We start from the raw sequence: 16,595 nt of genomic DNA, 5'->3' as shown, positions 1-16,595 counted from the left end.
CACTATTTGTTTTTATTTTGATATACAAAAATTACAGATACAGAAACTACTTGTTATTCTGTAGTTATGTTTTAGAAACCACATGACACATATTTGTCTCATCAATTTAGGAAAGTAACCCTTTTCTAATCCATCCCAAGCAAAGAACTGTTCCTGTGGATTTTTTTCCCTCACCAAAATACTGTATCTTGGGTTTTTTACAGCACACCCTGCTGGTCATGAAAAGGAACAACTACTGAAAATTCAAAATCACTTAAGACTAAATTTCGTTTTAAAACTGTGGACTGCTTCAACTTTTTTTTTTTAATCTGGCTTATCTCAATACATCAAATGTAACCTCACCTCTTAAACGCCACATAACAATTTATTAATATGTGTTTATTAATATGTGAATGGTGTCATTGTTAAATTATAGTGACTTATAAAGCTAATTATTTGGAAACCAGGATGATTCATTTTTGTTAAAGAAATATTGTGAAACAGGTCTGATGAGTGGTGAAAGGAATATATTATCACCCCTCCTGACCTGCTATGGGGTCAGTAAATAATAATTTATAAGAGACTCTGCTCTTCTTAACATGGATCAGTCCTCCACTAGGTTAAGACCTCATAAAAACAACAGGAAATTACCCGGTTCCCCCCAATTTAAGAGCTCATTTGCTTGAATGCTTCCTCTAAGTGATGACGTACATACACTCTTTGCTTTCTTTGCAATTGTGTAGTCATACTGTGATTCACTGTCTTTTATTGCTCACTGTCATTTTTCAAATAGGACTTCTCTTATCAGTTTCCGATAGGTTCTTGGATTTCCTCTGCTAACCTCAAAGGTCATTTACAACTGATCTGTTAATACAATTATGATTTTATGCCAAGGATCAAAGACAATAATAAGACTAATTTATATCAAAACTACAGTTAACTGTGAAAAAGAAAAAACACACAAGGACAAAGTGTGATTTATATGGCTTTAATAATTTATAATAAGACAAAAATAAATTCATCAGTTATTAAAACAGGTGGTTGCCTGTTTTATTTTTACAGTCATAGATAAGTGAATGATCCCTTTTCCCTTCACACTGGAAATAAAGTGACTGAATGAGTGCAACACACAGTGTGTAATTCAACATTCAGTGGCATGAGCTTGATTTGTATTTGGCAGCAAAGTGCAAAGGCTCCCCACTCTGACAACAACATCAGAGAGAGAGGTTGAAGATACAATGACTTAGAAATCAGGCCTGTCCTTCTTCAGCTTGGAGTAGTCCATGTTGACTGTGAACATCTGGAATACACAAACACACAAACAAATGTACACAGTCAGTAAAAGGGAGGCTATTTGGACTTTGAGGCAAGATAACAGAACAGATATGGCTTGACCTCAACACAACTATGCTTTCACTTCTAATCCAACTCAGCAACCATGTAAATACATGTGAAGTGATATCAATATGTATTAAAACTGTAGAAGTTACTAGTACAAAACATTTGTAAGGCTCATACTTTGTACTGATGGTCAGGCTGCAGGTTGTTCCATGGCTCAGGGTTGTTCTTGTGATCCCATCTGAAGACAAACAATTCAGAATTTTTTTTAGATTATTTGTGTTTTTCATAAACTTTATACTTACTAAACACACTTAGAGGTTTGTTAAACAGCTGAAATATGCACAGGTGGTATCGGGGTTGAAGAGAGCCAGGTTTACTTTGAGGAATCCTTTACACCTTTTCATTTTAACTTTCCTATATGTGACTTACGAGACATCAGGGTTCCTCAGGGCCAGCCGACCCAGGTACATCATGCTCATGGTTGCCCCGCCACCGATGAAAATGAAGAGGGGGATGAGCTACAGAGAAAAAACAGAAGAAGACATTATATTGCACCAATGTTAAGATCATTTTAGAACAAAAACGAGCATAAAGACAACTGAGATCGTCAGTTTTTTCACAAAGGTCCAATTGTAATCATAATTTAGGTGTTTTTGAGTATCAAATGACTTCACACTTTGTCAACCACTTTACTTGACCAATAGAAATAATCCAGAAATTCACAAGGAGACGTGATGAGGACATCCCATCTTAAAACATACTTTTATCGCAGAGCCTTCTCGGATTTTATCTGAATTTTATTTGACTTTATTTTATATTAACCGTCTTAAGAAATATATTTTAAAATAATTGTATTCATTTAGAGTTCTTTTAGGGTAAATGTATGTCTTTTAAGATATGTTTTATTTATTTATCTTGACTTGTGTGTTTTTATGATCTGCCTGTTTTATTTTGCTGCCTATGTAAAGCACTTTGTAACTTGGTTTTTGAGAAGTGCTCTACAAATCAAATTATTATTGTTATTATTATTATTATTATTATTATTATCATTATTATTATTATTATTATCATTATCATTATTGCAGTATATCATATTACTGTTGTGACAATCATATTTTGATTGTTTTGGGATGTGACGCTATATTCTGTAAGTAGTGATATAATAATACCTACAACATGTCATTGTGCAGTTTTAGAGTATGCACTAGACCAGGGGTTCCCAAGGTGTGGGTCGGGACCCCCTGGGAGGTCACAATACACAAATGGTGGGTCATGAAATGTTTTCCAGAATTTTTAATTTTTTTAAGTTATCTAAAAATAGTAAATTTTACCTGTTTTAGTACAAAATGGCCACTAAAATAGTAGCCAAATTTGCTAAATTTGAAATAAAACCTTGAAAATAGAAAATGTAACGAGTGTTCTGCCTTTCTTCGTTGCCAGATGACTCCTAAGTTTAGGATTAGTGAACAGTTAGTTATCCAAACCATCAGTATCAGTACGTTAATTCATAACGGCACAGGAAACACAGCCACATGCTCATATAGGTAGGGAAATTTTCTGCAGACCAGCTATATGAAGCCACATTAAATAACTGTGAGGGACAGTGAGGGTCGTGAGTCTTTGGCACCTATGTTTTGGGGGTCACAGGCTGAAAAGTTTGGGATCCCCTGAACTAGACCATACATGCATATACAGAAAAATAAATATTCTGTAGGAAGGCTATAGCAAAGTTGCCACTCTTCAGTACAGGACAAAATGTATGTAACAAGTGATCTATTAATATGGACTCTGCCGTAAAGCACTCTATCTCACCCCTCGTCCTTGGATACACACACACACACTCTCTCTCTCTCACGCTACATGTATTGCTCTGGCTTTGAGTCATGCCAGTATAGATCATGAGTGTGCAGTGTACGTGCTGCAGAGCCCGACACACATGGCTGTAGCCTGTATAGACATAAGAGCATGGCTATACTGGACCACGCTATTTCCCCCCGTCATAGAAATCAGACTGAACAAGCACATAATGATTATCCTATTTTCATCAGGAGCAAGGCAGCTTCATTATTGAAAGCTATGTCATGAATCTTAATAAGGAAATAACAGACCTTTATAGGAGAAGGGATGAAAACATAAATGAATGTATAAACAGTGAAAAGAATGAGGAATGGGGATAAATGTTGGCTTAAATGTGAAAGCTTATAATGCCAATGTCGTAAATTTTATCCGACAGCTATGACCAGGAATTGAAAAGTCACAAGTGTGCAGTCATTTAAAATGAATGAGTCGTGAACGGTTTCGAAAAAGCGTTGCCTTTCTTGGTAATACTGAATAGAAATACAACAGTTAATAACAATATAAGTATGGATGATACATTAGGTAATTAGGGTGTGATTTTGGGGAGCGTGCGAGTGCATGCCGACGCGCGTCTTCCTCCTCAGCGCATTCAATGTCACCGTGTCATTCACACGTTGAAATAAAACAGAGCATAAATGACTTACAGCTGGGTGGCTCTTCAACTGTTTGGCAACAGTTCCCAGTATGGATGACATAGCGGAAAAATTCTCCAGCTGACTCAATCCGTTAAAGCAAATAAATCTGCTGAGGGAGAAACGCGCGCCTCTTCTTGTGAAGGAGCTCGTGCCGGTTTCCTACAAGCCTGAGCGTTCAGTGAAGTGCTCACCTCCTCTTCTGCTGCCAGCCAATGCCACAATGCAACGTCAACAGCTGTACATTTGCACTGTATGTAATGTACTGTATATCATGTGTGAGGGAGAAAGTCAAGGTCTTACAGAACACTCCTCACTGAGAGTATTCTGTGTCAGGTCAAACATGTTTATGACCAAGAAATAAATATATCCAAATATTTTCAGAATGTAATCACGGGTCATTTAATTCCATGTAATAAAAAAGGCTTTCAGTGATAGCACATGATACTCATTAGCAGTGGTGGACAAAGTACAAAGCTTCATTACTTAAGTCAAAGTATAGATACTCCAAGTAAAATATTACTCAAATACAAGTGAAAGTTGCTCTTTCAGATTATTACCTGAGTTAAAGTTCTGAAGTACTTCCTTTTAAAAATACTTAAGTATTCAAAGTACTTCTTCAAATATCTAAAAACGTTTATTTTCACAAAGCATGAGTGCAATTCGGTTAAATTATGTTTATTTAGAAACCATAACTTGAAATCTCTAAAAACAGCAACTAAGTTACTCCAAGCACAGACAACTTAGTTTGAAATGTTCATCTGGAATGAAACAAATGTTACGTAGCTCAACACGCTTTCTCAGGTTGGACAGTGAATGTTTGAATGTTTGGGCAGAGTGGGAAACAGAGTGAACATTTCAAATGATACGTATCATTCTTCATTTCAAAAACCTCTAACACGGGCTGAAGATATGACCATGGGTGCTCAGGTGGAGAATTATAGCCATCATTACCACCTCTAAATGAACTGCCTGATCTGAGTGAAATCTGCTCTGTGTTTGCTCCACATTCAACTGTGGAGACACACAATATACAGGTACGACTAAACCACTGAGACAAACAGAACTACACAAACATATTTTACTGTCTTTGGGATCAGATTTCAGAAAAGAGAAGGAAATTCATGAGCTGACTTCAAAGCAAAAGTAGTGAGTAACTAGAGAATTGATAGAAATGTAGTGGAGTAAAAAGTACAATAACTGTCTTCTGAATGTAGTGGAGTAAAGTAATAATTCCCCCAAAGACTAATACTTAAGTTAAGTACAGATACTCAAAAAATGTACTGAAGTACAGTACTAACGTAAGTTTACTTTGTTACTGTCCACCACTGCTCATTAGTGTGCATACGTTTTTCCAGTTTTAATGGTGCTTAAGTTTTTTCCCCTCAAGCACTGAGGACTTTTATTCCATTGAAACTACTGAATTATGAAATATTTAAATTAACATAGCCCCCCCTGTGAACCCATGCTCTAGTACCTTTTAATTTAACTTTTCAAAAGTACAATTCAAACCTTAATGTTTTTTCTTTTTATGTATGAATTATGTTGATGGTGATGATGCCAAGAACTATGTGCACTATCTCTTAACCTCTTGTTAAGGAATGCTGTCTTTTTAGCAGTTTGGGTCAAGCATGTTCTTTCTGTGAAGCTGAAATCATTTTTTCCTCATCACAGACAAATAAAGTTTATTCAATTCTATTCTGAAATGCTCAAAATGTAATCAACTTTCCATGACAAATTTCATACAAGACAAAGTACTATAAACTAACACATAAAACAGCTAATGAAAATGTATTATGTTTTGTTACATTTCTTCCAAAAGCATAAACCCACAAAAGTTGTCAAGGAAAATATCTAAAAATAGGAATGTAAAGTTCTAAGCAGGTATTTCTGAACTAGGAATCTCAGCTCATCTGGAAAATGTGATTCATTTTTGTTGAGTGGTGCTTGGAACTTTTGTTTTCTGTGAAGTACGACTATTAAAAACTTAAAAATACTAAATTTTGCTAAATTTAACATTTTTATCTACTTGAGAGAATCAGATATTATCACAAGCTGCTGCAATGGCAACAACTCAAAATAAGAAAACAGAAGAGTCTCAATCTTATATTCAAACTTTGAAAAAAGTGTTCATTACAGCTCAAATGTTTGTATTATTTCCATTAGTTGGATAACTTTCATAGGTTTGTAGGACACTGTGAAAAATTCAGCACTATTTCAGAATTAAAAATGTAAACATGAGCACATTTGAAAGACCAGAGCATGTGAAGTGAAGATTTCAGTCTAGTTTAATAAATCACAAACACAACATATTATCAGTCATATCTTTTTGTGGACAGAACACAGAACCTGAGAGAAACAGCACATCCTCGACATCCTCACTGATTCATAAAACATTGACATGAGGCTTATTTGGAAAAAAAGTCCATGTTTCATCAGTGTTTCCACCAGGATACAAAAACTAGGAGAAGTCGTTAACCAGACTAGATAACTTTCCATCCACGTGCACACATACAAACAAAACTCCCGTCAGTGACAATAAGCCAGGACTTATGTATTGAAGAAACCTTCTCCTGGAAGTGCATAAAAATCCACCGATACAGTATCTCACCTAACACCTGCCTTGATTACACTGACAGAACAAAACTACAACAGGTTCTTTTTTTTTTTTTAGCTTATGTTGCAGGTAATTGAAAAAGGATGTAGAAAATACACATAGCTACTCTTAAAGTACAAAAAGTGAATATAAAAATAAGAATTGCGACTCAAAAGTAGCAGTTCAATTTGTGCAAACATGTCTACCAGAAATAAAACTATCTGAACATTAGAACTTGTCAGCTCGGCAGAAGAAAGAAAACATCTTCAGGGAAACATTCTACACCACTAAAACTGGTTAGGTAGTTGACTAGGCTGTGAAGCCTCAAAACTATTAACATAGGAACAAGCACACATCAAGGCAGAACAGGTTTGTATCCATCAACATGCAGAAATTACTTTTTTAAACAAGTAAACAAGATGACAACAAAATTATAACAGCTGTACAACTTTTTGAAGCAGGAATGCATGAGCTGAAGCCTTTAGGTATTCATGCTACCCAAGTTCAACATCTAGAAAATTCCCTTCAGTCTACAATAATCTAATTCATTGTGTCTTTTTTTCTAATCAGGTACCCAACTGATTTGTCATGCTTTGTAGGTTAGGTTAGGTAAAAAGAACTAAAGGTGAATTTCAGGTAAGTACAGTTGAATACTTAAAAAAAAACATATCAACATGCAGTTTTTCTTATTTGACCTGGCCTCTGAACATTTTGGATAGAGTTTTAAAATAGCTGTATCAAGAAATAAGTGTTTGTCATGGCTTCTTTGGGGAAAATGTGCAGTGATTGAAAGAGATAAGAGTAAAATGTTAGAAGTCCTCCACTGCTGTTTGGCCTTAAAAGCATCTTTGGATAGTGAAGTCAGAGAACCAAAACAGCCTTATTATTAAATGTCACTATGCCAACAAATCCAAAACAAGCAGCCCATAAAGCACACAGAGATACTTATACTCTTTTTTTCTTTTTTTTAGACCTGTAAGGAAAAGGAATGGTCCTTCCTTAAAATAAAGCATTATCGACTAACCGACCCCTGACCCCCTGAAATATTTGTATTACGCTATTTTCCTATTCAGGTCAGAATGCCAGGCCCTCCCCTGAACTTTCTCCCACCACAGCAGAGGTGGTGGAAGAAGGATCAGGGTGACCACCTCGGTTGCTAGGGCTGGTTCCCTGGCTCGAGCAGCTGCCGGCCGGAGAGAGGGCGAGGCTGCGGAACTGCAGGTCCAAGGAGGGGAGCATGGGCTTCAGGAGGCTGACGGGACAGAAGGCCGAGCCCCCATGGGGGGTGAAGTTTACCTTGTTGGGGTCTGGGCAGGAGGAGATGAGGGTCGGTTTGAGCAGGTATGGAGCACTAAAGGATCAGAGGAGAGGGGGTGTAAGAAACTTACTCAACACAGACAAAAACTTTTACATGTCAAAAAAGTGGCTGAAAGTGAAATGGTTTTATTCCATCTATGACTACAAGACACTACAAGTTAGTGACTCACAAGATCCCAAAACAAGTAGCTAACCGCAACTCTAACCTACGTTTTGAATCCTAGAATATAAATGAGGTTGTTTTGAATGCTATCAATGCAGATTAAATCAATGCATATAACAGTTTTCATCAACTTTACAGAAAGTAGATAAAAGGTGCATCACGAAAAATTAGAACATCGTAAAAAGTTCCTTCTTTTTCATATTTGACAGTTGTGTTTTTAAGTCTCATAAATTCATACATCAGTGACATGTAAAATGAGATACTGGATTTTGGATTTTCAAAAGCTATAAGCCATTATCATCAAAATTTTAAAAGTATGTTCATTACATTTTTGGAGATAAACCTTTATTTACTGCAACATTATGGATATCCACCAGAGGGCGACCTTTCAATGTCTCTGTTTGACTGATACACTACATCTGCCCTCTATACTTGCCCATAACACCCACTTCATTCAAAGACAACGCAGTTATTCGAAGTATGAGATAAGTATGTACATGCATTTGCATTTTGAGTTACAAAGAGGCAAGGTTTGGCTGAAGAAGTAGAGTGCCTGTAATAGAAAATATCCTCCCCAGTTTTCAGCACTGAATTTTGATCCTCTTGCAAATACTGTCCCGTATGAGACGAAGTAAGCGTGTAAATCACAAGAGGACCGTCGCTCTTTTAAGTTGGTGTCAACTGCAGGTGTGATCTTGAGCATAAATAAGAGATTCGGGTACACAACAGACTAACCCGGTTTCCTCCCAGACTCGGACTTTCTCACAGCCTTCTGGAGGCTCTCTCTGGAAGCAGCAGCTCTTGTTGGGCCCTGGAGAGGACGACATCAGCAGGGGCAGGGAGAGGTCAGCTTCATTCTGGGATGAGAAGGGAGACAGGAGGCACATGTCCGCGCTGTCTGTCACACCTGAAAACAGAGGGATGTCACAACAAGTTCTTATGATAAAAGACTTGACTGTATATACAGAAGATTGAAAGTAGGGCTGTCAAGAAATCACAGAAATATGATATATGTGTCAAATAATTTGTATCTTAACTCTCACAGAAACTTAATAATCTTAAGTATCAGTTAAACAAACTGGATGAGAGTATGAAGGTTGTGAGTCATCAGTAGCAAGGTCTTTTCAGTTTTGGTGTACATGCTGTATCACAATATTGAGCTGATGTATTTTTGCGTGCATCTACGAATGCTGCCTGTGTGATATTATGCGTGCATGCAGAGAGTGGTTTTCTGATTATAGGCCAAGTTACAGAGGCTGCAACAGGTGTGATAGTCACACAGCTCATTGCTTTGTTTTTTTTCCCCATGCAAGTCTGCACTCTAACACTTCAGGTTCTTCTTTCAGAGTTGTGTGGACATTCAGAGGTTTAAAAAAAAAGTAGAAAAGACTCTTTAAAAAACTAATCTGTAACTAACCTTGCTGCAGCTCCGAGGGTGCATCCTCAGAGATTGTTGGGGAAGTGGAGATGTAGATAGGAGGGGAGCTGGGTGAGGAGGAGGAGGAAGAAGAGGACAGGGGTGTAGTGGCGGGGTCACTCTGCGATCCACTGCTGCAGCTCTGTGGGGGGACAGGAGCCCTGTGACCATCTGGAACCTCAAGAAGCTGATAAGACAGGAAAGTGGAGCCACCCTCAGATTAAATTAGGCTTTTCAGACACCTCATTATAAAACCTTCCTTTCCTGAAAATCTTCTTTAAATGTGTTTTGTAGAGGATCAATTTAAGTTACCCTGGGCTGAGGATGGGGAGGCTGGCAGATGAACATGCCTTCCAGCTCCTGGTTGAGGCCCTCTATGCTACAACGCAGTCGAGGGACCAGCGCGGAGAGGGGAGCGAGGGGAGCGAGGGGAATTGGGATTGGCTGAGTCTGAGGAAACAAAAACAAGTGATGTGGATATGAGGTTGAAGAAAAATCACATTTTATAACATCAGATTTTCTCTTTTCTGATTCTTATGAAGCATTCAACCTTGCTTTAAAAAAAGTTTCATATCATTGAGACTGAAACTGAAACACTCCTTGTGTGCTTTCTTCAGAGAGATTTCCTCGTGTTGCTTTAAAATCTAACTTATTCTCAAAACTATGTAGGTTCTGAATAAAATCTAATCAGCTTGTACTATATGTTCACACTCTGATCTGAGATGCCTTGGATCAGTGGAGTAAGACGCAACACAACCAGACAGTGCAGACCAGCTGTGCTGGAAAGCAGAACCACGTATTTTGCTTCTAAAAGCAGAAACTAATGTGATGTAGTAGTCTTCCTGTTGCTTCAGTGCTTTAGTTCACTCACTTCCTGTGATGTTCAGTTCACCCTGAAGACTATAATCAGTGACACAGACACACCTCACTCATTGCCTTTTGTCATCCGAGCCATTAAAGTGTACAAACAAACACACTTAAGTACACGTGTGAGGTGATCACAGCTGTGTTTGTGTGTTAGGATGATGCTAAGGTACCTGTGTAGTTCCTAGGCTACAGCTCCCTTGAGGATAGCCACGCTGGCGGTCTTTGTCATGCCCCCCTGAGACGGCAGGTTTGCTGCGCTGCTGCTGCAGCTGTTGTTTGAGTTTAGCGATCTACAACAAACAAGATGTTATCGTCAGTTAATCAGTTTGTTCACACAAACATGAACACAGAGCAAGTCTTTGGCTCATACAGATGTCACACCACTCTTCAGAGGCACGTTTAAAGCATTTTTTTAGTGGTGATAATCTGATTATGTGACAGTGCTGATACAGAAATGATGAGGAGTGAAGCTTCTGGGGAAACTGCCAGAAAAGAGAAGTGTCTTTGGAGATGAGGTCATTTGCACTCATGTTGCTCAATGCTGTCACAATTATTGAATCGGGCCATTTTTTTTAAAAGAGAATGTGACACAAAAAACTCCTACAAACATCCAGTTTAACCAGAAACAAACATATTGTGCAACACAGATTGAGATTCACCTCTTGCAGATGCTCAGCGCTGCCCCATGATGCCGATCGTTTGTGGCTGCTGCTGCCTCTTCTGCTCTGGGAGTTATCGAACCATGAGTCTGGGGTCTATTAAAGAAAAGGCAACAATTAAATCCAGTTATACTCCAATAAATCATATTTGTGAAATAGAAATGCTATTATTGAAGTTTTAGCCTGAAGTTGCCTTGTGGTTATACACGAATCTCAAAATGGAAACATTTAAGTCACATATTACATCAGGACATCACACGTTTTTTTTTGCTAAAAGCTGCACACATAAGCAACATTTCTTTTCTTTCTCAGAGGCTGATGTGCAGCCACATCACACTATCCACACCCACAGATTCTCTCTTCACACTTGTAGAAGCGAAAGAGCAGGAGAAACTGAAAAACAAAGAGAGAAGGGGGGAGGGAGGATGTGGGCAACCAAAGAGCAGTGGCGAGTGCCTGCACACAGCACGGAGGATGGGTGCAGCCAAAACGGCCTCATCAGCTGACTTCAGAGACTGTTCTCATGGCTGTGGTTCTCACTGTGTAATATGTGTGCAAGCAAGCAGCAGGCACTCCCCTCTGTCTGTAAGCAACTTCTCTATCTGCAGAAACTGCTAACTAATCTCTCCTAACATGACTCGACCCAATCTGGCCCCTGAAAACATTACTGCAACATCAAATTTAAAACCTGACATTCTTACTAGTAACACATTATACTAACTGTGGTTACACTCAGAAACAGACTGGATCCCCAAGCTGACCTGGGTGGATTTGTCCTTGCGACACACACTGTTCTGGTCTTCGGGATCTTTCGGCCAGTGTCCCTGCAGGTATGGCCCGATGATGGCGTCTAGTGATACCGTCCGCCTCATGCCAGAGCTCAGCTGCTGTGGTTTGGATTTTCTAGCTGTCAGACACAGGGAAAGTTTTTATTTGACATGCACCAACAGATTCAATTATCCTGCTATCCATCAAACTTAAGGCCAAAACCCTGTACATGGGTATATTACAGCTTTTTGCTCCCATTTCCCTTTATTGATTCCAATTACTCTACACAATAACATTTTCAAATCATATTGTAAATCAGACCAAAAAGATTAACACCATAGTGCTAATTATGCTATGCTCAGTATGTAGAGCTGAAAATATCAACCGATCCATGGAGTTTACTCCCGGAATTTAGTGGCAATTATTATTTGTTGTTTTAGCTGTCATACTAGGTTATGGTAATTAAAACAAATATTTGCTGGTTACAGCTTCTCAAATATGAAAGCTCTTCTGTTTAATTCGTCTGATTTTTATGTAACATATATATCATTTAGCTTGGAATGTGCTATCACAAGATGTCACACAAGGATATGTAAGCTTCTCAAGTCATATATAAATCAATCACTGATTGATGAATCAATTTTTAAATAAATATACTCACATGATTAATAATAGAAATAAACATTTTGGTAAGTAGCCTTATAATTAGGGATGCATGATATTATTGGCACATTATCGGTATCGGCCGATATTGGCTTGAAAATGAACTATCGGATATCGGCCAAAATGCCGATATCCACTGATATAATTAACCAATAAAATAAAGGACTGCTGCACACATGCCGGGCTCATGTTTTAAGTTAAAATTGAATGTAAGCAGCAGTCTGTAAGGTACATGTAGCTGAATAATTTAGGCACATTTTCTGTCAAAGAGTAAACCTTTTCATTTAATTTGAGTTTAATTGCTGTACAGTTGCACTTTTCCCATGTTCCCTGTGAACAGAGGTTAGCTTTACTTACTTTGTCAAATGTGAAATTTGCCAAATTTGCCCTGGTTGTGAGTTTTGTTGTGATTGTCTCAGGGAGAGCGTCATCCAAGTTTTAAGTAGGATGTATCTTTTTGTATGAATTTTGTTCGAAGCAATTGTCATAAATATATATGCAGTTTTAAGTATTAAGTATTTTTTATTATTTTGCACAAGAAATGAATATAACATTACAAATGTGATAAGAGTATCACCATAATACTGTACACTAATTCCAATACAGAAGAGAATTGATGATCTCTGTAATTAGATGTACGAAAAAAAATATCGGTATTGGTAATCGGCGAAATGAGTTGTAAAATATCGGCATATCGGATATCGGCAAAAAATCCAACATCTTGCATCTCTACTTATAATTTGTCTCATGAATATTATGATGTGGTTTAGTTGTTAACATAAGATAAACTGAAGTATTATCTTTTTATTCAGTACCATTAAAATAGACCATAACAACACTTTAATACACTTTCAGCTAGATTTATAAAGAATTCATCACATTATGAATGTTTAACTTTGAGTAGTAGATTGATTTTGGTTGTAAACTTCTTGAAGTTATAGAAGATTATTATGGGCTGTCCAGGTTTCCTAACCACTGCTGCTGCACCAGTTTGAAATTGGGATTTAAAAACTCAACTATCACTTTGCCTTTTAATTTTACACGGTTTTAACTCATGTGAAGGCTTCCAAACTTTAATTTAAAAAATATTTTAAAACAACTTTTTTTTTATTTCTAACATGGCATCACTTTGAAGTATACAGGAATTCATCAAGGGACATGTATATGTCCTTGATTCATACTCCTAACAGGTGTTGAGCTCATACCTGATTTTCCATCTCTGCGGTTGGCTCGAGGTTTACTGGACAGCTGATAAGGAACAGTAGCTTTGAGGGGCTGAGGACCCAAAGCAGCTCCCCGGGTCTGTATGACTCCACTTCGGCCCGACATCTCTCCAGACCTGGGACTACACGGTAGAAATGGATGTCCTGTCTGGTGGAGATCTGGGGGCGCTGTGGCTAAGTTACCAGCTGTAACCCTTCCTCCACTGCTGATGATGATGAGGATGACAACTTAAAACCGTTACAAAATTCAGTCTTGAGTCACTTAGAGAAGCATTTCCAAGAAAATCAAACCAGCAGCTACCTTTACATCGACATATGAGTCGTTACTGACAGCTTGAGATCATTTCCTCGGCGGTGGTCATACTTTTTGTCTGGCTTGTGTGCGGGTTAGCAGCCTAGCAGGCAAAGTTTCTTTGTGAGGATGTTGAGATATTTCACCCCGTTGTCGAACAAGGAAGCAGCTCCAGCTTCAAAAAGTCACATTAACGCCAACCCTTGTTTCTTCTGAGGAAACCCTGTGGTGTATTTCATTGTAGTTTTTTCGTGCTGGAGCGTTTTTAATGCCCCAGAAAGTTTCGAGGTGGTCAGAGTGATTTTCCACCTCCGCGTAGTACTTCAACGCAAACTCCAAACACTTACCCCACCACGCACGAGAGTGTGTGGATTTAATTATGTAGGGGGCGGGCTCTGCTGTGGATCACACTTCTGATTGGTGGATAGTAGCATGGACCTCTGTCTTATTGGACAAGCTGCTATCAATCCGTCAGACGTTGGACAATTAAGTTTGTTGATACCGCCCCTAATTCATATCTCATATCAAGTGATTTTCACCAGGAAACTACAGCATTTAAGCTCCTAGAAACAGTGAAAAGTATAATCCATTGAATTAAAGAGGGATGGGAAACTACTTTATAATATTAATAATAATGATTATAATAATACAAAAAAAAAATAATAATAATATATTTTATTTATCACGCACTTTACATTTGGAGCAAATCTCAAAGTGCTACAGGACATAATAAAAGGGCAGTAAGAATAAAAACAGGGTTAAAGAAACAAACAGTAAGATGCAGACACTTGTTAAAAACACTTGAATAAAAACAAGTAAAAGCAGCAGGGAGGGTCAGATAAAAAAAAAAACTGTGGATAAACCAGGGAAAACAAAAACTAGGGAAATGCCCTCTTTATACTCAATATAGGCCCAAGGGTTCTGTATTCTCATTGATTATTGGTAGAAGATCTTTCCTATGCTACCCAAATAGGCTACTTAAAGGCCACGGTCAGTGGATTCCCAAAGTAAGTATTCATTATTAAGGAAACAATGAATGAAAAAATACTATGGCAATCCAACTTTTTTTATGTTTAATTCTGGACCATGGACTGAAAAATCTCCAAAATGAAAAGAAAGAAGAATGATTCATAACAATAAAAATGTCCATGGCATACCCGCATTAATGTTTCCAAAAATAAAGGCAAATTTATTGCAATTTTAAATAACACAATGTATCCCAACTGTTGAAACTGCATGAGATTGTAATTTACATGATGGTAAACAATGGAATTAGGTTTGTCAAGAAATCAATTATTATATAAAAAAAAAGAGCACATTGTAAGTAAAGTGAAATAAAGCATGGATTTTTGTCGTATCCGACAAGCTGCTATCAATCTGTCAGACGTTGGACAATTAAGTTTGTTGATACTGCCCCCAATTCATATCTCATATCAAGTCATTTTCACCAGGAAACTATAGCATTTAAGCTTTTAGAAATACATTGAAAAGTATAACCCATTGAATTAAAGAGGTATGGGAAACTACTTTATACTCAATATATGCCCAAGGGTTCTGTATTCTCATTTTTTGGTATAATTTTATTTTATTGAGTGTGCAAGGGTCTAAATACATCAGTACATTCTGTGATTCAAATAATTAGTCATCTTAATTTCAAAAACATAAAAAAATAAAACCACAACAAAAAAGCAAAAAACAAAAACAAAACAAGGAAACCATATTTCATTTCATAGATCCTGTTTGTGCTATCCATTCACATTACAGTTACATTAAATTGATCTCACAAGTAGTTGTGAGTTGTGAGTTGTATCCCTTACACCCACTCTGAAATGTTTACACTTGTCCACCATACAACTTCATCGACATATAGACTCACACCAACACACACAAACACACACACACACACACACACACACACACACACACACACACACACACACACACACACACACACACACACACACACACACACACACACACACACACACAGCTCCTTAAAGTTTATGGTAATCCAGTGATTTTGTGGCTTCTCTCAGTCTACAGAGCTTCATAAATATTGCTCCATATACTGTGAAATAGTTTTCCTTTGTTGCTGTCCTCCAATATTGTCCTTTCAATACTCAGATAATATTTCATGAGTGTTTTCCACATTTGAAACGTAGGTGCTTCCTTATTTTTCCAATTTTTCAGAATAAGTTTCTTAAAAACTAATGATGAAAACAAAGGGTGACATCCAGACGGGTGTCTTATTTTGCCACAGTTTTGGAAAAAGACAAATCACTGTTGAGAACTCAATTTTATAATCACATATTTTAGACATCCATGTTTCAATATCATCCCAAGTTGTCCTAATTTTGGCACAATACCAAAAGGCATGTATGAGGTAATCGCTGTGTTGCATTTTGAATACAGCATTGGAGGCTTCTTTTCTTATTTGAACGCCATGAGCATATACATTAATTTCCTATAGTGTGATATTATATGGTGATGCAATGTAAGAGTAGATTCATTTTAAAAGTATGCAGTGCATTACCTCATTGTACCAATAATGTGATTTGACAAGTATAAATGTATACTTTGTGCTCACTATGATGATCACCTAAGTAACAGTCCTCTTCAATATTACATTTTCATGCTACTGTAACAAAATTAAAGGAAACCATTTAATACATAACAGCAGGAAAATATGATGGACTTCAGTAACACAGCATGGTTTCAGACTCATTAATTGTGAAGTATTTTACCTGCAGTATGGCTAACACACAAACCACTGGAATGGTTCTCTTCATCCTAGCATTTTTTTTTATCTATATCAATTATT

The 16,595-nt window shown here is 37.5% G+C and overlaps 2 protein-coding genes across 3 annotated transcripts; both read right to left on the bottom strand.

Moving 5' to 3' along the window:
- Positions 1-951: 951 nt before the first annotated feature.
- ndufa4 (NADH:ubiquinone oxidoreductase subunit A4) lies at positions 952-4,020 on the bottom strand. Its single transcript, XM_034707948.1, has 4 exons — positions 3,822-4,020; positions 1,750-1,838; positions 1,498-1,558; positions 952-1,279 (listed from the first exon to the last, which is right to left on the bottom strand). The coding sequence occupies exons 1-4, from the start codon at positions 3,870-3,872 to the stop codon at positions 1,223-1,225; spliced, it is 258 nt and encodes an 85-aa protein (XP_034563839.1). The 5' UTR covers positions 3,873-4,020; the 3' UTR covers positions 952-1,222.
- A 2,054-nt stretch (positions 4,021-6,074) lies between these two features.
- Positions 6,075-14,136, bottom strand: LOC117830018 (protein FAM117A-like). Of its 2 annotated transcripts, none has more exons than XM_034707900.1 (9): positions 13,784-14,136; positions 13,465-13,688; positions 11,590-11,735; positions 10,829-10,924; positions 10,340-10,459; positions 9,615-9,752; positions 9,303-9,489; positions 8,621-8,792; positions 6,075-7,756 (listed from the first exon to the last, which is right to left on the bottom strand). In XM_034707900.1, the coding sequence occupies exons 2-9, from the start codon at positions 13,586-13,588 to the stop codon at positions 7,480-7,482; spliced, it is 1,260 nt and encodes a 419-aa protein (XP_034563791.1). In that variant the 5' UTR covers positions 13,589-13,688; positions 13,784-14,136; the 3' UTR covers positions 6,075-7,479. The 2 variants fall into 2 exon arrangements, with proteins under 2 accessions (XP_034563791.1, XP_034563792.1); XM_034707901.1 differs by having other exon boundaries at positions 13,465-13,685.
- Positions 14,137-16,595: the final 2,459 nt, after the last annotated feature.

The sequence above is a fragment of the Notolabrus celidotus genome, chromosome 18 (genome assembly GCF_009762535.1).
Source record: "Notolabrus celidotus isolate fNotCel1 chromosome 18, fNotCel1.pri, whole genome shotgun sequence".
NCBI lineage: Eukaryota > Metazoa > Chordata > Actinopteri > Labriformes > Labridae > Notolabrus > Notolabrus celidotus.
This window is presented reverse-complemented; position numbering and strand designations above follow the sequence as displayed.